Raw genomic sequence first — 24,104 nt, forward strand, 5'->3', positions numbered from 1 at the left:
GAAGCTCTGCCTGTGAAGATAATTTTACCTGCAGCTGAAATACCATGACCCAGATACTGAACATACAGAATAATTAAACTTTTCCTCTAGAAACTTTGTGGTCCTTTCTTGCCATTGCCTTAAAATATTCAGTATCCTAAAGGCAGTTGTCATAACTGAAAGTGCATAGAAGGAGGTCATTTACATATTGGATTACAGTGGAGTCTTCTGGGAATTTTAAGTCCATCAGATAGGTTCATGGGAAATATGCAGGGCCTTAGTAAATTGTTGGGGCATAACTATCCAGGTGTATTGTTTATTTTCCCAGGTGAAGGCAAAGTAGTAGTGAGATTCTTTATGAAGGGGAATATTATAAAAGGCAGAACACAGCCTTTAATCCCAGCACTTTGGGAGGCCGAGGTTGGTTGATCACCAGGTCAGGAGATCGAGTGAAACCCCATCTCTACTAAAAATACAAAAAAATTAGCTGGGTGGGGTGGCAGATGCCTGTAGTCCCAGCTACTTGGGAGGGTGAGGTAGGAGAATGGCGTGAACCCAGGAGACAGAACTTGCAGTGAGCCGAGATCGAGCTACTGTATTCCAGCCTGGGCAACAGAGTCTCAAAAAAAAAAAAAAAAAAACAAAAAAAAAAAAAACAACAAAAAAAAGGCAGAACACAAATGAATCTCCATGAAATATTGCATGTTGGAAGAGATAACAGACAGGATAGTGTTAGGATTAGGCACCAAGGGAAATCTTGACTTGACAGTGTAATTGATAGATCCTAGGAAGGAACTGATATCCTTTCCCACTTGACTTTTTAATAGTCACATGGGAGTAATGCATGGATTAGAAATGGGGACTTATGTCATAAGCCTCTCATTATCAGGGAGAGCAACCGCTAGTCCTTGTGGTTTTAAACGATATTGGGGAATCCTGGGGAGAGGCTTGGAAGGATCTGTTTCTACCTTATATGGGTTCTGTATCGCATATACCTTAGAGAATTTTAATAGTTTGCTTCAATCTTTATTTAAGTAGATAGGTTAAAGTGGGCAAAGGAACTCCCTGCTTGGGGGAAGTCAGACAAAACCATTAGGGGACATAGACATGAAGAGGAAGACTCAGGGGCGGGTAGGAGTCCAGCAGGAATTTTTGTACCTCCATTCATGAGAAGATACTTTCCACACAGGTTTACTGGGGTAGTGGAGCTGAGTAGAAAATTATGTTGACCTTTAAGAGGTCCCATAGAGATAGGAGGATGAGCTGGGGGCAAAGCCTCAAAACCCACCACTGGTCAAGTTTGGTGACTGTGGGGAAGAGGGCAGGAAACGAGGTCATGGTGAGGGTAGAATGTGTTCTGGTAGCGATGAGAGATGTGGTAGGAGACCCTTTAACTCGTAGCATTATTTCTTCAAGCAAGTTTACTAGTAGTTGAGGGCACTGGGACATTTGCTTCTCTGGAGGAAAATAGACAATTCTCTGGTGAGGAGGGGGACTTGGGTTTTTCCCTCCTCTTGAGTACTGGGCAATTCCAGGCCCAGTGTCTTTTTTCCTCATGATATCAGCACATTGTTGAGATCAGTGGGAGCCTTCCATTGTGGAGCTTGCTGTGAGTTAAAAATTTCAGGTTTTTCCAGTTGTTTTAACTACATTGCCACATGCTTGCATTGTGTATTTTCCAATATTTTTGAAATAATGTTTTCATATTCTTGGGCTAATGTCTGGAGCCTAGACGTGTATACATTTTGTTAATTAATATTATTTTTCTGTAATGTGTCATGGAGGTCTGCCCTGAAACTATTTACAAAAGATTGCATGGCCCGAGCAGAGGCTGTTTGGAAAGTCAGTTCCACCCCTGAATTGTCTTTCCATGTTGTCTTTAATTGATGGTGATAGCCACAGTTTCATCAGTTTGTTATGTACAATGTTAGATATGTGACCAATCAATTTTAATGGGGTAGATTTGACGGATGGCTCCTAGTAATTTCTTACGTCCCTCGGGGTATCGGGTAGCCTGAGACCCTTGAGGTTCATCAGAAATAGTGGTCCATTTAGCTTTTTCAAAGCAAAGGGAGGCATTTCCAGGCTCAACCAACAGGCAGATAAATTGATTTAAATCAGGGAATGCCAGAGAGTATGCACCTAGAATGATTCTAAATTGTTCAACAAACCTTTCCCTTTCCTTTCTATGTTCAGGAAAGTATTTGGTGATAGGATGCAATTCAGACCTAGACCAAGGTTTAAATATTCTCTCTTCTATTAGCCTCACTGGGGAACAGGTACTGGCTGATCCTGGGCTTTGTCTGAAGGAGATGGGGGCTAGTGAACCTTATGGTTACAGGGAGGTGAGGGGCTGGAGGAGGGGCAGATGGTGGAACAGAGTTTGGGAGAGGAGGCTCTAAAGGAGAGCTGGGAGGGGAATATGGAGGTGCTGTTGAAAGCTCTAGGAACTTTACTGAGTCAGAAAAATGTTTCTAAAGACAGTGTGAAAGAGCCTCAATAGTTTGACTGAGATTTGATTTAGCTGTTTTTTGGCTTCCTAATACCAAGTGAAATAAGCAGACCACTGTGCATCCAAAAGCTTTGCTCCTTTTTGCTCTAGGGCTCTTTTTAGATGGACTAATTTAGGGATATAGCAGGAGCCCCCACCCTAGCTGAAGAGAGTTTTTGGTAAGGCTTTGCCAGTGAGAAAGCAAGCAGACAGTATTAGAACTATAGCGGCAAAGCAGGAATTTGATAAGGTGAGGTTTCCATTGAGAAGTTCCCATGGGAGAAGCAGGATTAAACAGACAGAAGAGAGAGGCCTCATAAAGAGCAGGGAAAAAATTGCAGCCCAGGAGTTGGGGAGTGGATCTCCACTGGAAACAAAGAGCCAGGAAAAGTCTCCTTCCCAGGAGACAAAGATCCAGGAAGAATTTTCCAGCCAAGAGCCAGGCTCAGGAGTCAGGGAGTGAATGTCTACTTGACACAGTGAGCCCCAGAAAGAAAGACTTCTAGCTGAGTAGATGCCGTTCAAACAAAGAAGTCTGGGCCTCTAACCCAGCTTCAGACAATGTAATCAGAATCTTAATCAAAATCTGTCCTCACTGTGCTTCAGTGGACATTTATTGGAGTCACTCACCACCAGATACCCAAAAAGCAAGCAGACTGAAGACAAAGTCTTGGTGTGTGCTCAGAGAGTGGTTATGTCCAAGGGTTCAATGGTGGTTCAGATCCAGATATGAATCATGGACCAAAAACTGTTAAAGACAAATCAGAGATAGTAGTTAAAATGGTAAAAACAGATTTTATTCAGGAAAAGCTGCAATAGAAGAAGGTATTCCAGTATAGAGCTGGGCTTAATTCCATAGAGAGAGCATGCACACGTGGGGATTCCTAATTCCAAATAGCATGGACAAGAGAGCAGGGTAGGGGGGTCAGTGGATGAAAAATTACTAAGAGGAAAGAAACATCACGGGTAAGAGGATTCTGGTTAAACAGAACTAACAGGATCCTTGCTGCAGGTTGGCCAGGGTGATAAGATATAAAGGGTGGCAGTGAGGAATTTGACCAGATATTGAGGGTAAACTCTCAATATCTGGGGAGTTCTTTCTCAATTGACTTTGTAAGATTCCTGTTACAACTGGGTGATGTAAAGAGGAACACAGAAGTCCAAAGCTCAAGGCCTAGTTGAAATGAGGATTCAGAAGAGCCTGACCAAAGTTTGGTCAAGGAGAGCATTTTATCACTGTGTGTAGGATGCTATACCAAGTACTTTATGAAAATGAGCTAATTTAATCTCCAAGCCAACCCTATGTGATAGATATAACTCCTTTTTTACATAAAAGGGAATTGTTGCAGAGAAGTTAAGTAACCTGTCCAAGGTCACACAGCTAGCATGCAGTAGAGACAATATTTAAACGTGAGTATCTGACTTCAACCATTAGTATTTACTGCCTCCTGGACTCCTTGGGGCCTCCACATCTCCTTTGGTGTGTTGTTTGGTTAGAATATGTGTGATGATCTAGTGATCTCTAAGAGTTAAACTGTGTTTGAAATTAAGAGTTAAAGGGAAGTATTTGGATCTATAGGTGACTGATTACAAATTGAGATTAATAGATAGTAATTGAGTAATTTAGTTACATAAGAATTTAAAAGGCGGCGCCATATATTAAATGCCTGTAACTTCACTCTGGTTATTAAAATTATGCATAAGACTCTAGTGACTCAAGACAACATAATCAATAGTTCCAAAAATTACAGCAAGAATGTGTGCTAAGAAAAGGCCATAGGATGGTTTCATGCCCTTTTCCTCCTGGCAGGTTCACTTATATATGTGACCCTGATGCTGAGCTTGAGTTTCTGTTAGTACTTATGATAACTGATCTTCACAGGACCTGCTTCTAATGACTTTGGCGTGCTAAATTCTGGGCACTGGTGAGTAATAATGAGGTCACTTTGTAGTTTAGCAGACTCTCACTTTGTTTCTTTTAATATGTAAATTAGAGGTCCAAGTTCTTGCAGGTAAGAAACACCTGCCACTAAAAAGAAGATGAAAACGTTCTCCTGAAGCAATGTTGTATCTGGCTGTTATTAAAAAGCCAAAAATTAACGGATGATGGCGAGATTGTGGAGAAAAGGGAATCCTTACACACTGTTGGCGAGAATGCAAATTAGTTCAGCCCCTGAGGAAATCCCCAGTTTGGAGATTTCTCAAACTAAAATAGAATTACCATTCCACCCAGGAATCCCATTACTAGGTATACACCCAAAGGAAAATAAATTGTTCTACCAAAAAGACACCTGTACTTTTATGTTTATCACAGCACTATTCACAATAGAAGACATGAAATCAACCCGGATACCCATCAAAGGTGGATTAGATAAAGAAAATGTGGTACATATACACCAAGGAATACTACACAGCCATATAAAGAACAAAAATCATGTCCTTTGCAGCAGCATGGATGCAACTGGAGGTCATTATCCTAAGTGAATTAACACAGGAACAGAAAATCAAATACTGCATGTTCTCACTTATAAGGAGGAGCTAAACATTGGGTACACATGGACATAAATATGGGAATAATAGACACTGAGGACCTAGAGCCAGGAGAGAGGGAGAAGAAGAAGGGTTGGAAAACTACCTATTGGGGACTTTGTTCACTACTTGGATGATGGGATCATTAAAAGCCCTAACAGCTTCACACAATGTAACTGTGTAACAAACCTGCATGTGCAATAAAATAAGTTTAAAAATTAAAAATTTTTAAATGCCATATCCTTATGCTGATTTCCGTGCACATATACGGGGCTCTTTTGCCTCATTTAGGTCAAGAAGATGTTCCTTTTTGAATACAAATCTCTCTCTAAAGGATACTTTTTAACCATTCTCACTTTATTGTTCAAGCTGACCTTGCATAATGAAGTTTTTGTTGCTTTGAAAATAGGAGTAGTAGGCCAGGCATGGTGGCTCACGCCTGCAATCCCTGCAATCCCAGCACTTTGGGAGGCTGAGGTGGGTGGATCACCTGAGGTCAGGAGTTCGAGACCAGCCTGGCCAACATGTAACATGGTGAAACCCTGTCTCTACGAAAAATACAAAAATTAGCTGGGCATGGTGGAGGGCACTTGTAACCCAGCTACTCAGGAGGCTGAAGCAGGAGAATGGCTTGAACCTGGGAGGCAGAGGTTGTAGTGAACCAAGATCACACCACTGCTCTCCACTTGAGACAGAGTGAGACTCCATCTCAAAAAAAAGAAAAAAAAAAAAAGAGAAAGAAAAGAAAATAGGAGTAATATTTAGTCGTGTGTTTTTTTTCATTGTAGGAAAGACTTTATTCTAAGGAAGACTATGTACTGTCCATCTCAGCAAACAGATGTTTACACCGTAGTGTCTGAATAGATTTGGGCATAAGTACTTTAAAAAATATAATAAAGTCACTAGACCCTGGGCGGGCCTAGGATAGAAGACAAAGTTATGAAAGAGGCTCTGAGAACAGGGCTGGAACTAGATAAAGGTGTGCCTGCTTTACAGTTTTTCTTGAGTTCAATCATTTAACATAATGCCTCTGAAAGTAACTTACTGCTGTCTTTGGTAGAAATGCATATTGGTATATTGCCAGTGCCACAGATGGGATGTCTGTACTAATTTGGAAGGTTGCAAACTGCCACTTACCCACCTTCAGACCTGTCTTGACTTTCTGGCCTTTCCCCACACTGAATGAATGGAGTAGGAGGGAAGAGCCTAAACAGAAACGTATGTTTTCTATTTACTTCTTCCTACCTCCTTTTTTTTTTTTTTTTTTTTTTGAGATGGAGTCTCACTCTGTTGCCCAGGCTGGAGTGCAGTGGCACAGTCTTGGCTCACTGCAGCCTCTGCCTCCCGGATTCAAGAGATTCTCCTGCTTCAGCCTCCTGAGTAGCTGGGATTACAGGCATGCGCCACCACACCCAGCTAATTTTTGTATTATTAGTAGAGATAGGGTTTCACCATGTTGGCCAGGCTGGTCTTGAACTCCCGACCTCAGGTGATCCACTTGTGTCGGCCTCCCAAAGTATTGGGATTACAGGAGTGAACCACTGCGCCCGGCCTTCCTACCTCTTTTCGTATCGAATGCTTAGAGGTTTTCCTTTAAGCCATGGATACGAAGACCTAAAAAGTATTTGCTAAAAAGGATCTCCAAGTAAATACCGTCTCTGTACAGTATTTCTTGAATTTGTAAATTTGAAAACCAGAGAGGACAATTTGTTTGATAAATACATGGATAGTTTGAAAGCTTAGTAAGATCCAAGTTTCATTTATTTTTATTTTTTCTTGTTTCCAGTAGAGTTGGAAGGATCCAAATTTTAGACATATGTATACAAAGGCAGTAAATAAATTGGAAAGAAGAGGGATGTTAATGCTTTTAGCTTTTCTCTTTTAGAGAGATTAGCTTTCCATTATTTTAACAGAATAGCTTACCAAAATGTTCTTTCCCTATCTTGTGATGAACATACTGAAATCTTGTATCTAATTAAATTAAATTCCTACCTAAAAGTTTTCACAAAAAAGATTGACTATAGTTCATGTTTGTGACTAAAGACACAAACAGAAGTTGTTTATAAAAGTTTGCTGGAAATTTTAATGTCCTTGTTTTCATCAGTGAAATTAATGATGACTTGAAAGTTTTTCTTCTTTCTTGAAAGTTTTCGTTGAAATGCAATTTGTTTTCCTGGTTATTGATTACTTGTGGACAGATAGCAGTTGTGAAGACATAAACTACTGATTGTTAAAAATTTCAGCATTCTCTTTTCAAAAGAAATTGGCAAACTGATTCTAAAATTTATATGGAAATGCAAGGATGTAGAATAGCCAAAATAATCTTGAAAATGAACACAGTAGGACTTACTTATCTTTGAAAGTTACTCTAAAGCTATTGTAATCAAGACGGTGTGTTATTGGCAAAAGGACAGACATGTAGATCAATGGGATCCAATTGGATCTGATCTAGTCAGAGTCCAAAAATAGAACTACACATATGTGGTCAAATTTGATGAGGATGTCAAAGTGATTTAATGGGAAAAAGAAAGTGTCTTCAACATATGGTGTTGGAAAGGTGCTTTTCCACATGCAGAATAAAAGAACTTTGATTCCTACCTTACACCATAGACAAAAATTAACTTGAGATGAATCAGGACCTAGACTTAAAAGCTAAAGCATTACAGTTTCTAAAGGACAACATAAAAATATCTTTCCAATTTATCTTAGGACACAGTACTACCATTAAAAAGTTGATAAATTGGACTTCATCAAAAATAACACCTGCTCATCAGAAGATAATATCAAGTAGATAAGCCTTTGTTACAGTTATATTTGACAAAGGGCTTGTGTCCAGAATATATAAATAAGGGAATAATTAAAAGAAGGCAATCAACATTTAAAAATTTTAAATCAACATTTAAATAATTAAAAGAAGGCAATCAAAATTTTAAGATTTGAACAGACATTTCATAAAATAAGGAATATCACTAGTCAAAAAGCACATGAAAAAGTGCTCATCATCATTAGTCATCAAGGAAATGCAAAGTGAGATACCACTGCTTACCCACTAGAATGGCTAAAATTAACAAGATTTATAAAATGTTGGGGAGAATGCGGAACTCTCAGTGATTGCTGGTGGAGGTATAAAATAGTACAACTACTCTCGAAAATTTTGGGCAGCAATTCCACTGCTATGTATTTATCCCAGAGAAATGAAAATGTATACCTACAAAAGCTGTATGTAAGAATGTTCATGGCCACTTGATTGAGAATAGCCAAAAACTGTAGAAGCCGAGTGTGTATGGTAGGGAAAAACCAGTTTTCTCCTACTATACTCTCAACACAGAGAGTATACTGACCAGATGTGTGGATTTTTCCCACACTGACCAATTCTCTGACACTAGCCGGATAGCCTATATTCAGTTCACTTCTGACACTAACTAGAACTCGTGCAGATCTCTCATGGATTAAGAGCTCAGTCCCACAAGACCGTGCCCTGCTTCATATACCAATTGCAAGCAATAGGTTCGTTCCCAGATTACCACAACTTCTGACCAGTTTGGCCACAAGTGGGAGGTTACCACAGCCCCTTCTCAGGTTCAGTAATGTGCGAGAGCAGCTCACAGAACTCAGGGAAATGCTTACATTTATCAGTTTATTATAAAGGATGTTTTAAGGGATACAGGTGAACAGCCAAAGAAGTACTCTGGGTAAGATATGTGGGAAGCGGCATGGACCTTCCATGCCCTCTCTGGGTGTTCCACCCTCCCATCACCTCCATGTCTTCGGCATCCCAGATGCTTTCCAAACCCTGTAGTTTAGGGATTTTTTTTTTTTTTAAATTTAAGTTCTAGGGTACATGTGCATAATGTGCAGGTTTGTTACATATGTATACATGTGCCATGTTGGTGTGCTGCACCCATAACTCGTCATTTACATTAGATATATCTCCTAATGCTATCCCTCCCCCCTCCCCCCTCCCTCCACCCCCCACCCCACGACAGGCCCCAGTGTGTGATGTTCCCCACCCTGTGTCCAACTGTTCTCATTGTTCAATTCCTACCTATGAGTGAGAACATGTGGTGTTGGTTTTCTGTCCTTGCGATAGTTTGCTGAGAATGATGGTTTCCAGCTTCATCCATGTCCCTACAAAGGACATGAACTCATCCTTCTTTATGGCTGCATAGTATTCCATGATGTATATGTGCCACATTTTCTTAATCCAGTCTATCACTGATGGACATTTGGGTTGGTTCCAAGTCTTTGCTATTGTGAATAGTGACGCAGTAAACATATGTGTGCATGTGTCTTTATAGCAGCATGATTTATAATCCTTTGGGTATATACTCAGTAATGGGATTGCTGGGTCAGATGGTATTTCTAGTTCTAGATCCTTGAGGAATCGCCACACTGTCTTCCACAACAGTTGAACTAGTTTACAGTCAGTTTAGGGATTTCTATGGAGATTTCATCACATAGGTTGAGCACGTATTAACTCGTTTTCCCGCCCCTTCCTTTTCCTGGAGGATGGGATAGTGCTGTTGAAAGTTCCAGGCTTCTAATTATGGCTTGGTCTTTCTGGTGACCAGCCCCCATCCAGAAGCCCACCAAGAGTCACCTCATTAGAACAAAAGATACTCTTATCAATACCCAGGAAGTTACAAGGGATTAGCAACTCTGTCAGAAACTTGGGCCATGGACCAAATATTAGAACAGAAGATGCACCTAGCATCCCTCTTGCTCAGGAAATTACAAGAGTTTTGGGAACTCCCTGCGAGGAACCAGGAGCAGGGATCAAATACACATTTCTTGTTGTATCACAATATCACATCTCCAGGTGTCCATCAGCGATCTGGTATATCAATACAGTAGAACACTACTCGGCAATAAAAAAGAACAAACTGCTGATACATGTAATGGCAAGGATAAATCTCAGAAGCATTAAAGGACATGAAAGAAGCCAGACACAAATACTTCATACTGTGTGATTCCATTGATACAAAGTTATAGAATAGCTAAAACTAATCTGTGGTGACAAAAATCAGATCAGTAGTCGCTTCTGATTGTGGAGGGAGGGGAATGTTGACTGAGAAGAAGCAAGAGGGAATTCTACAGGTTGATGGAAATGTTCTATCTTCTGGTAGGGGTGTGGGTTGTATACATATAGTCACTTGCCCAAACTGATCATCCTATAGACTTAAGATGTGTGCATTTCACTATATTTCAGTTATAATGTCAAATTTAAAGATCTCACACAAAAAATAGCAAGATATTTTCCTATCTCTTATTCTGACTCTCTTTCTGATTCTCTTGAAGTATTGGATGGCCCAGTCCCACTATACTGAGCCAGTTTTTGGAAGAAAATAAAATTTATTATTTTACTATCTTTTAATGTATCCACTATATTCTATAAAGTGCATCGTTTAAACTTTTTCAGTCTTTGTTGTTGTTGTTACAGTGAAGAAGAAAAGCTATCCAGAAGAACAAAATAGCACAACAGTGTAAACTTGCAATGATTTGGCAAGTTTTTGAAGTTATTTAATCCTGATAAGTTAAAATCCCTTGAAGCATATTTATACATTCATCTTTCCAGCCAGCTACCGCTTATTTGCTCTTTCATTCAAGTGAAGGTTATTGAGCACCTCCTATGAGTAGATGTTTTATCAGATACCGAGTGGGCATGCTATGATGAGTACACAACCAAGTCCCTGCCCTTAACAGCATTCCTAGTGTAGAAGTGATAAATACAAAAATAAATTCCATTGCAACAAGAAAAGTACAGCACTGTACAAACTGCTGCTGTGCATTCTTTTGAGGAAGCAACGTCTTCTGCCTTGGGTGCTTGGGAAGATTCCACAGAGGAAGTGACATTTGAGCTAGTTTGTATGAATACTTAGAGTTGTGGATAGGAGTTGGAAGAAGGGGGACATTTTAAGATGATTAGAAATGTAATTGAATAGTTCAGTGAGTCTTTTATCCTCCCTAAACCTTTAGGTAAAGGTTCAGTTAGTATCTACTGAAGTAGAAGTCTTTTGCAGTAGCACAGTCAGTGTTTAAACTAGGAAATAGAAGTCTTTTGCAGTAGCATAGTCAGTGTTTAAATTAGGACACCAAAATGTTTTCCTTTTTCTCCCTCACCAATAGCAGCTAATATTTATTGAGAACAAAGGATGTGACAGGTACTCTGCTTAATGTTTTAATTTAATTTAATCTTCATAGCAATTTAATGCATTAATATTACTGTCCCTATAGATTAGGAAAATTGAGGATTGAAGTAACACCCTTTATAAGTGGACAGGCCAGGGATTCTTTCCCAGGTTTCTCTGCCCCCAAAGCCTGGGATCTTTAAAAAGCCTACTCTATGTGTGTTGCTCTTAGTATGAGCCCAGAGAAAGCAAGCAAAGGGCAACTCTGAAGTGTCTTGCGATCACTTAAAAGAGGGGGGATTTACCTGCTTTCCAAAATACGGCCTGCCCACCTTTTGTATTTAAGTTTTAGTTCATTGCCAATATGTATAATTATTTATAAACTCAAAATAATCTGTTTTAGTTTTATTCCTATCTACATGACACTTTTTGGTGTTATGCTTAGTAATTTCATGTATGAAAAATTGCCAAGTAATCATTCTGTAAGCTTTCTAGAGTATCCATTTTATAAGTTAAAGAATCATGGCAGTAAAAACTATAAGCTCTTTCACTCTAATTATTAGGCTGAGAGCCTTGAAGATTTTGCCCTTTGAAAATGACTTGTTATTTGAGCAATCTGGCTTCTCACTATTTAACAAGTGTTGCTTAAAGCATCATGTAGGAACATTTGACGTGCTCCACAGCCACTCACAACTTCTGATCATTCTGTTTGTGACAGCCTTGAGAGATCACTGAGTGGTAGTTTAAGATTGTGCTCCAGTATAAAAGTGGCAAGGTTTGTCTTTTAAACGAACATGTATTTTTTTCAGAGTAGAAGATAAATTTTTTGCTACATCAGTCATTTGCCATACATTTTAGATACTTGGTTTTAGATTTGTAGTTTTTGCCCAAATGACCACTTAACATGGGACACCTACCCTAACCCCTACCTCTTTCCCAGGAACGTTAGATTTTTGTCCAAGATTCTACCCGTATTGAATATTACCTCTTGCCAGATATCTTGTCAAAGGTACATTGTCTGCTTTTGGTTGACCAATGGGGTATGGGTTGTTATGCCAGATGAGTGTCACGTAGTAGTGGAATTAGAAAATCATCAACCAAGGGCCTGGCATAGTGACTCACATCTGCAATCCCAGGGCTTTAGGAGGCCTAGGTGAGAGGATTGCTTGAGGCCAGGAGTTTGAGACCAGCCTGGGCAACATAGCAGGACCCTGTCTCGTGACACACACCTGTAGTCCCAGTCACCCAGGAGGCTGAGTTGGGAAGATCACTTGAGCCCAGGAGTTTGAGGTTACAGTGAGCTATGATCATGGCATTGCACTCCAGTCAGGGCAACAGAGCAATATTCTATCTCTAAAAAAAAATTTAAAATTAAATTTAAGAAGTCACCAACCATCAGGCATTGGAAAACATTTAATGGAAGCAGAATAATGGGATGATAGCCTTCCTAATGCTGTAGTAGACAAAGGAGTACTTCACATTTTTTCCTTCATGCATGCTGGCACTGAGGTGGGTGCAAAGATCCAATAGACAGATCTTACCTCAAAGAGTTTATGGTCCTGGAAGAACTAATCACCTATGTGAATATGTGATTAATAGAAAGTAGCATGATAATGTGTCATAAAAGAAGTAAAGTGCCATAAAAATCAAATATGAAGATAAATCTTCTAGAAAAGTATAGGTATAAGTATAGGTAAAATACTATTGAAATATGTAGGAAGAAGAGATTACTTCTGATTTTAGACCTCAAAATGAAGTGTCATTTAAAATGGAGTCTGAGAGAAGTTATGTCCTAAAAAGATTTAACTGGAAGCTACTATTTTTAAATGTCTTATTTCTTATTACTAAGAAAGTGTGGTATTATGGAAAGAACATGGGCTTTGGAATCAGACTTGTCTGTACATGTCTACCATTTAATAACTGTTGTACATCACATTGCTTCATTCTTTGAACTTCGGTTTTCTCAAGTATAGCATCATAGGGGAGTTGTGATGATCTAAATGGTTAAATGGGATTACACTTTTAAAAGCTCCTAGCAAAATGCCTGGCACCTGTTCACTTTTCATTATATGCTGGTTCCTTTTGTTCTCCTGTCTGACCCAATTCAACGTCCGTTCTGTCCCATTAGCTTGTTTTATGAACATGGAGACAAGGATTCTGGGTAGGAGGCAGTTGTAGTACTTCATTCATTAAGCATTTCTTGACTACTTTGTATAGTGGAAATCCAGAGGAAGGGATGATGATGGTGATGATGATGATTACTATTATTATAATTTTGAGACAGGATCTCACTGTGTTGCCCGGGCTGAAGTACAGTGGCACAATCGTGGCTCACTGCAGCCTCAACCCTACAGCCCAATCGATAATTCTCCCTCAGGCTCTTGAGTAGCTGAGACCACAGGTGCATGCCACCACACCCAGCTAATTTAAAATTTTTTTTGTAGCGATGGGGTCTCACTATGTTGCCCAGGCTGGTCTTGAACTCCTGGGCTCAAGCAATCCTCTTGTCTTAGCCTCCTAAAGTGCTGGGATTACAGGCATGAGCCACTGCACCTGGCCTAGGATTAACTATTTTAATAGGCATTTAGGAAGTAGAATGGATAGATATGGGAATTCAGGGAGAATTAGGGGAAGGTGGATAGAAAAGAGGCTAAACTGGTTTTCTTCTAGTATAATCTTTGGAATCAAGCTAAGAAGGGCAAATCGATGATTCTTCTCAGGAAAATATTTTCTTTATCTTTAAACATATAGATAACATTAGCTGTCTTCTACCTGAGAAATTTGTTTTCTATAAGTTTTGTACCTTTTTTTAAAAAAGAAATTATTTGTATCATAAAGGACCTAAATAATATATATGGTATGAATGTACATCTGCCCCTGAATGCTGAATTTATTCTAGAAAATATCACTTTGCATTCTTTGATTTTAGCTTGCTTTGCTGACCTCACTAGTATAATCATTGGCTGACTTTGTCTCTTTTTCTATTTTCTCCCAATCAGTTTGATAAAGGTTACTCTTACAACATCCGTCATAGCTTTGGAAAGGAAGGCAAGAGGACAGACTATACACCTTTCAGTTGCTTGAAGATTATTCTATCCAATCCACCAAGCCAAGGGGATTATCATGGTAAGTGCCTCCACTGGATATGTTGTCCAAGTACAGATATCCAAGAGCTCTGTTGGAAACCCTGAAATAATGTAGTGGCTTTTTGCATTACTGTCAGGAGCTAGTTTGTAGCTTATGTCAGTCATCACTGTCAAGCTAGAGCTCCATTACTCTTAGAGCAATTTGTCTTATTGCTGAACTAGGTCAGGCAAGAGAAATTCATTCAGCTGCACTTCAGTTTGTGCTGGATTAGGCTTTTCAGTTCTCTCTTTCCTCCTTCCTGCTGTTCTCTGTCTCCCTCATCTTCTGCAGTGTTCTGCAAGTGTCTTAGAGGGCTGATACAAGTTTTACAAAGGTTTTTGAAATTAGAATATTCTAATTTTGGAATGGTAGATTCATTAATTTTCCAAAGGCTAACTACTAAGGAAAAGTGTGAGGTTTTTTTCTTATCACCATCAGCTGATTAACCAATAAAGATTAAGTGGTATCAGCCATAACTATCAATTTGCCTGAGTTATTTAAAAAGAAAAACAGAACATCTCATTTGTCTGGTATGTCCAAGAATGATTTAACTGTTCATATCAGTAAATTTTCTGGATTATCAAAGCTTACTACAATATGTATCAAAACTTCCTTTTGTTTTAGAATCTTAAACACTTTTTAAAAGACTGCATACTTTCAGGCTGTTAAAGATCAAATAATCATAAACAGTATTTTTAGAAAGATATTCCATGTGTCCAAATCATTAAAAAATACCTATACATTCATTAGTTTAATAGCTGAAGAAGTGGCCAGCACTAGTTAGATAGATAGATAGATTAGATTAGATGGATAGATAGATAGATAGATGTAGATACAGATGATTTTTTTTTTTTTTTTGGAGACGGAGTTTCGCTCTTGTTGCCCAGGCTGGAGGCAATGGCGCGATCTCAGCTCACTGCAGTCTCTGCCTCCCGGGTTCAAGCAATTCTCCTGCCTCAGCCTCCTGAGTAGCTGGGATTACAGGCATCCGCCACCATGCCCAGCTAATTTTTTGTATTTTTAGTAGAGATGGGGTTTCACCATGTTGGCCAGGCTGGCGGGCCTCAGGTTATCTGCCTGCCTTGGCCTCCCAAAGTGCTGGGACTATGGGCGTGAGCCACCGCACCCGGCCTAGTAATATATATTGAGTGGTTTTTATCACTTATGTCAGAGTCCCTTGAGGTGCTTTTTTAGAAATGCAGATTCTCAGGGCTCACCCTCAGTCATATAAAATCTAACTTTATTTGCAAGTACACTGGGTGAGTTTTATGTTTTCTAAAGTTTGAAAGCCATGGATCCAGATACTTCTGTTGAGGAAGCCTGAAGCTTTTTTTTAGCCTAGCAGCCATATCAGGCAGTCAACTTATGATTAAGCTTGTGGCCAAGTAAAACTCCCAGGGATTTGTCTGCAAATTTCCAGGTTCTAGCATTTGTCTCTTAATTAGTTGGTTTTCATTAGCTTAAATGCAAAACTTTATTTCTGTTAAGTTGTATCTTGTTATCCCAGTGCATTCTGTTGTTATTTTGTTTCTAAGTTCAACTCTGTCAGTCAAGAAATATTATACTTAGCACTCAATGAACTCATTATTTGTTGGAAACATTTACTTATTCCTTTTTAAAAAAGTAATAAACTTAATTTTTTAGAGCTGTTTTAGGTTCACGGCAAAATCATGTGGGAAGTTCAGAGTTCCCATGTACTTCCACACCCCAACACATGCACAACCTCCCTTGCTGTCAGTATCCCACACCACACTGGTGCATGTATGTATTACAATCGCTGAACCTACATTGACACATCATCATCATCCAAAGTCCATAGTTTACATTAGGGTGAATTCTTGGTGCTGTATATCACATGGGTTTGGGCATGTATCTACCATTGTAGTATTCTACAGAATAGTTGCACTGCCATAAAAATCCTGTGTTTTACCTATTCATCCTTTTCTTCCTTGGTCTCTGGCAACCACTGATCTTTTAACTGTCTCCATAGTTGCACCTTTTTACAGAATGTCATCATACGGCATCTAGCCTTTTGAAATTGACTTCTGAACTTGGTAACATGCATTTAAGTTTCCTTTATGTCTTTTCATGGCTTGTTAATGGATTTATTTTTTGCACGGAATGATATCCCATTGTCTATATGTACACAGATTATTTATTCATTGACCTTGTGAAGGACATCTTGGTTGCTTCCAAGTTTTGGCAATTATGAATAACCTGCTGTAAATATCTGTGTGCAGGTTTTTATGTAGATAGAAGTTACCATTTCATTTGGGTTAATACCAAGTCACATGATTACTGGATCATAAAGTGGCACAGTGGCTGTACCATTTTTCATTCCCACCAGCAATGAATGAGAGTTCTTGTCACTGCAAATTCTTACCAGCTTTTGGTGGTGTCATGTTTTGGATTTTGGCCATTCTAATAGATGTGTAGTGGTATTTCTTTGTTGTTTCCATTTACAGTACCCTACTGGCATTATGTTGAAGTCTTTTCATAAGCTTACTTGGCTTCTGCATATCTTCTTCGGTGAAATGTCTATTCAAGTCTTCTGCCCGTTTTAAAATCAGGCCATTTTCTTATTGCTGAATTTCGAGAGTTCATTGTATATTTTGCAGAACAGTACTTTATCAGATTTGTCTTTTGCAAATGTTTTCTCCCCATCTATGCTTCTGTTCTTTTCTCTCTTTTTTCGCCTTTTGGGATTTCAGTTACACACGCATTCTACCTTTTATAGTTGTCCCACAGTTCTTGGGTATTGTGTGTGTGGTTTATTTTTGTTTTTGTTTTTGTTTTTTTGTCTTTTTTCTCTGTTTTTTAGTTTCAGAAGTTTCTATTTGTCATATCCACAAGATCCAAGGATTTTCCCCAGCCATGTCCAGTCTAGTGATGAACCCATTGAAGACATTCTTCATTTCTGTTACAGTGTTTTTGATCACTAGCATTTCTTTTTTATTCTTAGAATTTTCATCTCTCTGCTAGCTGGTTATTCTAACTCATTTATTGAATAGGGAGTCCTTTCTCCATTGCCTATTTTTATTGACTTTGTTGAAGGTCAGATAGTTGTAGGTATGCTGTCTTACTTCTGATTCTCTATTCTGGTTCATTAGTCTATGTGTCTGTTTTTGTACTAGTACCATGCTGTTTTGGTTACAATAGCCTTATAGTATAGTTTGGAGTTAGGTAGAGTTACAGTAGCCTTATAGTATAGTTTGGAGTTAGGTAGAGTTACAGTAGCCTTATAGTATAGTTTGGAGTTAGGTAGAGTGATACCTCTGGCTTTTTTTTTTTTTGGAGACGGAGTCTCATTCTGTGGCCCAGGCTGGAGTGCAGTGGCGCCATCTCGGCTCACTGCAAGCTCCGCCTCCTGGGTTCACGCCACTCTCCTGCCTCAGCCTCCTGCATAGCTGAGACTACAGGCGCCTGCCACCATGCCTGGCTAATTTTTTGTATTTTCAGTAGAGACGAGGTTTCACCATGGTCTCGATCTCCTGACCTCATGATCTGCCCGCCTCAGCCTCCCAAAGTGCTGGGATTACAGGCGTGAGCCACCGCGCCCGGCCTGATGCCTCTGGCTTTGTTCCTTTTGCTTAGGATTGCTTTGGTCATTTAGGCTCTTTTTTAGTTCCATATGAATTTTAGAATAGTTGTTTTCTTATTCTGTGAAAAATGACATTGGTGGTTTGATAGGAATAGCATTGAATCTGTGCATTACTTAGGGTGGTATGGCCATTTTAATGATACTGATTCTTCCAGTCCATGAGCATGGAATGTTTTTCTGTTTGTGTTGTCTCTAATTTCATTCAGTAGTGTTTTGTAGTTCTCCTTGTAGAGATCTTTCACTTCCTCGCTTAGATGTATTCCTAAATATTTTATTTATTTATTTTTTGGTGGCTACTGTAAACGGAGTTGTGTTTTCGATTTGGCTCTCAGCTTGAACATTGTTGGTATATAGAAATGCTACTGATTTTTAAGGCCGGGTGTGGTGGATCATGCCTGTAATCCCAGCACTTTGGGAGGCCAACACGGGTAGATCACTTGAGGTCAGGAGTTCAAGACCAGCCTGGCCAACATGGTGAAACCTCATTTCTACTAAAATTAAAAAGTAGAACAAAAATTAGTCAGGCATGGTGGCATGCGCCTGTAATTCTAGCTACTCAGGAAACAGAGGTTGCAGTTAGCTGAGATGGCACCACTGTACCGGGTGACGGAGTGAGTCTCAGTCTCAAAAAAAAGAAATACTACTGATTTTTGTATATTAATTTTGTATCCTGAAACTTTGCTGAAGTCATTTATTAATTCTAGGAGCCTTTTGGTGCATTCTTTAGGGTTTTCTAGGTATAGAATCATATCATCAGTAAACAAAGATAGTTTGACTTCTTTTCCTATTTGGATGTCTTTTCTTTCTTTCTTTTGCCTAATTGCTCTGGGTAGGACTCCCAGTAGTATTTTGAGTAAGAGTGGTGAGAGTGGGCATCCTTGTCTTGTTCCCATTCTCAAGGGGAATGATTTGAGCTTTGGCCCATTCAGTATGATGTTGGCTGTGGGTTTCTCTTAGATAGTTATTATTTTGAGGTATATTCCTTTGGTGTCTAGTTTTTTGAGGGTTTTTATCATGAAGGGATATTGGATGTTTTGTTTTTATTTATTTATTTATTTTTTCAGACGGAGTCTCGCTCTGTCGCCCAGGCTAGAATGCAGTGGCACGCTCTTGGCTCACTGCAAGCTCTGCCTCCCAGGTTCACGCCATTCTCCTGCCTCAGCCTCCCAAGTAGCTGGGACTACAGGGGTCTGCCGCCATACCTAGCTAATTTTTTATATTTTTAGTAGAGACAGGGTTTCACCATGTTAGCCAGGATGGTCTCGATCTCCTGACCTTGTGTTCCGCCCACCTCGGCCTTCCAAAGTGCTGGGATTACAGGCGTGAGCCACTGCACCTGGCCGGGATATTGGATTTTGTTGAAAGCTTTTTCATTCTATTGAGAAAATACAGTTTTTGTTTTTAATTCTGTTTATGTGGTGAATCACTTTTATTGATTTGCATATGTTGAGTCAGACTCGCATCCCAGAAATAAAGCCTATTTGATCATGGTGAATTAGCTTTTTGATGTGCTGCTGGATTCAGTTTGCTAGTATTTTGTTGAGGATTTTTGATTCTATGGTCATCAGAGATATTGGCCAGAAGTTTTCTTTTTTTCATTATGTCTCAGCCAGATTTTGGTGTCAGGGTGATGCTGGCTTCATAAATTGAGTTAATGTGGGGAGTCCCCCCTCCTCAGTTTTTTGGAATAGTTTTAGTAGGATTGGTACCAATTCTTCTTTGTACATCTAGTAGAATTTGGCCGTGAATCTACCTGGTCCAGGGCTTTTTCTGGTTTATAGGTTTTTTTATTCCTGATTCAGTTTCAGACCTCATTATTGGTCTGTTCAGATTTTCACTTTCTTCCTACTTCAGTCTCGGAAGGTTGTGTGTTTCCTGGAACTTAGTCATTTCCTCTAGATTTTCTAATTCATGAAAAATGCACAATTATTTCTAATTAACTTACAGATCTATCATCTGTATGACTGAAAAAAAAAGACTTTTCTGTATTAAATTTTTAATAAGTATTTTGACTTACCATTGCAGTTTCTTATTAAAATATCTAAAATTTTCTAGATTTTGTCCTAAAACAACTTTTATATTTCAAATTCTTCTGTATTCTTGTTTATGTGAATATTTCTAGTGGTCTATCTTTATTTTTCATGAAATAATATAGAGATGACATGTATCCACTATAAGTTGTTTTTCTATGAAATAGTTTATTTTTTCATCTGATTTCCATCCATGATTCTTTTACATTTTTATAGATTCTACACTTTAGGAAATAGGCATGTAATTTACATTTGAAAATGATGTTGAATTTTTTTCTTTCTCAGAGTTTGCATGTTTTTCATTTTATTTACATTATCTACCTTCTCTCATATGCCTTTTACATAATTTTTAGACTAGAATATAAGAAGATTGTATAAAGTTTTAAAATACACTATTATGCAGCTAATTTGTGATTATTTGTGCTTGTTAGCAAGGAGTGTAATTAAAGTTGTTTTCCCTCTTCCTGTTGAATGGACATCTTAGCCTGAGAATGCTGCAATGTTTTATGTAACTCTTGAGCCTGGAGTGTCCTGATAACCATATAGCTAAGTAATCATTTAGATAAAAAGAGGAAAGCAGTTGCACCCATGGGCAATTACCTTTTTTATTAATAAACTGTTAGACAATTAAGGGGAGCTTAGATGGTCTCTCGAGTGTGGTATTGTACTAAGTTGTGGGTAAATAACCTTGTTTGTGTGCTGGCTTATTTTCTGTTGTCAGGGTGCCCATTCCGTCACAGTGATCCAGAGCTGCTGAAGCAAAAGTTGCAGTCATACAAGATCTCTCCTGGAGGGATAAGCCAGGTAGGTCAAATTCTTCTCCCTGTATCTGCAGTAACGAGGCCTCAGACAGATCTCTTGGTTTTATTTAATGTTCTTGCAGTGATGCTGTGTACTACTTGTCAAGCCTCACACCAGACATCTTATCTTCAAGACGAATTAAGTTAAAACCTTGACTTACCCGGTTTAGACTCTTTGGAAATTCTAGTTCTTCTGTCTGCTAAGCTGCATTTTTATTTTTCCTAATCATAAAGGAAGCTGGAAATCTTCCCCCCCACCTCAATTTGTTTTACTGTCTCAACTGAGGACTACATCTTTAAAAATAAAATTTTTGAGCAATGCATGGAAGCTTATTAATGAAGCTGAAAATTAATGACAGCATATTTCATTTTGGGAAATTGCTTTCTGAGCAGACGATAATGTAGTACGTACTGGCTGAAAGTTCTGATAGGCATCAGTTACTGCTGTGTTTCATCTACACTTCTAATGGTGGACCTAATCGTTTGTCAAAATACTTTGTCTTGTGAACAATGGAAATGCTCAAATTGTGAAACCAAATGTCAAAGACTACATTTTTTAGTCAGTCTACCTTAAAAAAATTAATATTGTGACATAGCAAAGACTATTTTCTATAGTGTGCTTTCAAGTTTACTGGAATTTTGAAGGAATTGGGGAAGAGCTTCTGCTTCCTTAGCTTAAGAAGAACATTATATATTTTAGAGTTAGAACATCTAAATCATCATACATGTTTAAATTGTTATTTTTATTTAAAGAAAATCATTACTCTAGACAACTTTACTGCTTCTTTTGTGTCCAAAGTTCAGATAACAGATAACAAACCTTGCACAGTTTTTTAGTACTTCGAGCAAAGCAGTGTTCAAGGTGCCATGGGGTATGCAAGGAAGAATCAGATGTAAATCCTGCTCTCACAAAACCAGTGTCTGAAAACAAAGAAAAAACATAAACCAAGTGTCATGAGAGGTACACATAGACTGTCTTTGGTCTTCTGATGAGGGAAAGATTATAACCAGCTGAAGAGGTCAAGGAACCCTTTATGGAAGAGATGCCCTTTGAATTAGGCCTTGCACTAAGGTTGGGAATTAGGGAGAGAGAATGCACAAATGAAAGACTGTAGGCGTATTAGGATTTCAAGCTTAGGATAATGGTGGCACCAATACATAAATACTAATAGGTAACTTAAAGGAAGTATAGTTGGTTTTGGTTTGAGTGACTTAATTTTAGTGGTTAAAAACTGCTGCTAACAAATTTGATAGGGAATCTGGAAATAAAGAATTATTGACCTTTTTTTTTTTTTAGCAATTGTAAATAATCACCTTTTTGAAAACAATACAAGTTCTTAACATATCTATGTTAGCATATTATGTCTGCATTTAAATGGCATTAATGTGGGTTTGGGGCATTAGGAAATTTAGAACTAGAAATCTGACGGTCTTTTCAGTTAGAATTGTAGCATAGGGAGAAGGCCATTCTCTTTTATGGAGTCCTAGGATGTGACATGCCATGATGCATAGGTAGGAAGTCAGTGGTAGAACCAAAAATTGAAGCCAGAGTTTCTGACTCTTAATTTTTTTTTTTTTTCCCCCTGAACTCCACTCTACTTTAGAGCTTATTATCATGAGTTTGCTGGGGGAGAGAAGAGGTAGGGAGTCAAAAGCTGTGTTTCAAAATGTAATCTTGGCCAGTCCTTCTCTCTGTCAAGCATTAAAAGGAGGTGGGATCAATGAAGACTGAACAGAAATGGGGAGAGAGGGAGAAAATACATTAGGGAAGTGAAGTATCACAAAAGTCAAGGAGAAAACTTTGAGAAGAGAGTAAGTTCCACAGAGTCCCTTGTAGCAGAGATTTTTTTCATGAAGAGAACTGAGAAAAGGTGGTTGGATACGCTGAGAGGATTCTTTGACTTTGACTTTGGTGAGGTGTCAGTAAAATGGTGGAAACCAAAAACAAGATTATACTTGCTTAAAAAATTAATGAAGGAAAGACAGTAAATAACCTTTTCAAAAAATGTGTCAGGCCAGGTGCAGGGGCTCGTACCTGTAATGCTAGCACTTAGGGAGGCTGAGGCAGGCAGATTGCTGAGCCCAGGCATTCAAGACCAGCCTGGGTAACATTACAAAAACCTGTCTCTACAAAAAATACAGAAACTTAGCAGAGTGTGGTGGCATGCAACTGTAGCCTCAGCTACTCAGGAGGCTGGGGTGGAAGAATCACCTGAGCCCAAGAAGTTGAGGCTACAGGGAGCCGTGATCATGCCACTGCACTCCAGCATTGACAATGGAGTGAGACCCTGTCTCAAGAAAAAAGATAGTGCCAGTAAAGTGGATGCTAGAGTGGTATTAGCTTAAGCATCATGGGATTGTTCATTTCTGGGTTTAAGACCTGAGCCTATCTGTAGGAAGAGGAGAAGAAAAGAACTGTCAGAGAGGGGTGGGCTTGATGAAGATATAAAAGAAAGAAAATCTCTCTCTAACCAAGCAGAATTAAGCTCTCTTTCCTTTATACCATGACTGTATGCCTTTAGCTCTTAACATTTGTTACCCTTGATTGTAATTATTTGTTTACCTGTTCATCTTTCCCAATAGTTTGTGAGTTTCCTGAAAGGAGGACTGGATTTTTACTTAACTTTCTGTCTCATAGTAATCCAATGAGTTACACTTGTTAGATGCTTTTAAAATGTTGGAAGAGTGAATGGGCATATTTAGGTATGAGGTGGATCCTAGAGTGTGCATGGTAGTATGCAGAGAGAGGCAAATAAAAGACACAAGTGAAAAAGTAACTTACTGGAGGAAGGACGATATGTACTTGAACCAAAGGATGGTGACAGAGAAAGGCATACCCCTCAGCAATGTGAGAATATAGAGGAAATAGTTAAGACACAGCAAAGGGAAGTTGATGGAGTGTATCAACTGGTCTTACTCTTCCTTGTAAATAAAGGTCATCAGCTGGAGAGTAAAGGGGTTATGAATGATATTCTCGTTATAGAAAATATTAGAAACTACCACCAACAAATGTGATAGGGAATCTAGAAGAAATTAGAGGTGTTTTTTAGCAGTCATAAAGAATCTCCTTTAAAAAAAAATCTTACTATATTAACATTATCTCAAGAAAACTAATGTTTATAGTTAATAGTAATGACCATGTTTGTATACTCTTTGCTTTTGACTCCACTGTATTTCTCCATTTGCCCTTGATCCATAAGTATACCCCTTACTTAGCTGATGCTGGTTAGTAATTTTCACATTACCCTTTAGACCTGCATTGTAACCTTTTATCTGAGATGAACACAGATGTATAGTGCATGTGGGCAAGCTGTAAATAATATTTTGCTTTTATTTGATGTCTTTATTGAGTGGATCTCACTAAAGTGAAGCAGCTGGTGGACTGTATTCTAAAGGGCAGAGAGTTAATGAATGAAAATT

At 38.8% G+C, this 24,104-nt stretch overlaps 1 protein-coding gene across 1 annotated transcript in view; it reads left to right on the top strand.

Moving 5' to 3' along the window:
• PRIM2 (DNA primase subunit 2) overlaps window positions 1-24,104 on the top strand; it is a 315,731-nt gene that overhangs the window by 253,732 nt on the left and 37,895 nt on the right. Inside the window, exons 11-12 of the mRNA XM_021936782.2 lie at window positions 14,127-14,253; window positions 20,606-20,688. Of these exons, the coding sequence (XP_021792474.2) occupies window positions 14,127-14,253; window positions 20,606-20,688 (210 nt within the window). The remainder of the gene's footprint in view (window positions 1-14,126; window positions 14,254-20,605; window positions 20,689-24,104) is intronic.

This window comes from Papio anubis, chromosome 6 (assembly GCF_008728515.1).
Source record: "Papio anubis isolate 15944 chromosome 6, Panubis1.0, whole genome shotgun sequence".
NCBI lineage: Eukaryota > Metazoa > Chordata > Mammalia > Primates > Cercopithecidae > Papio > Papio anubis.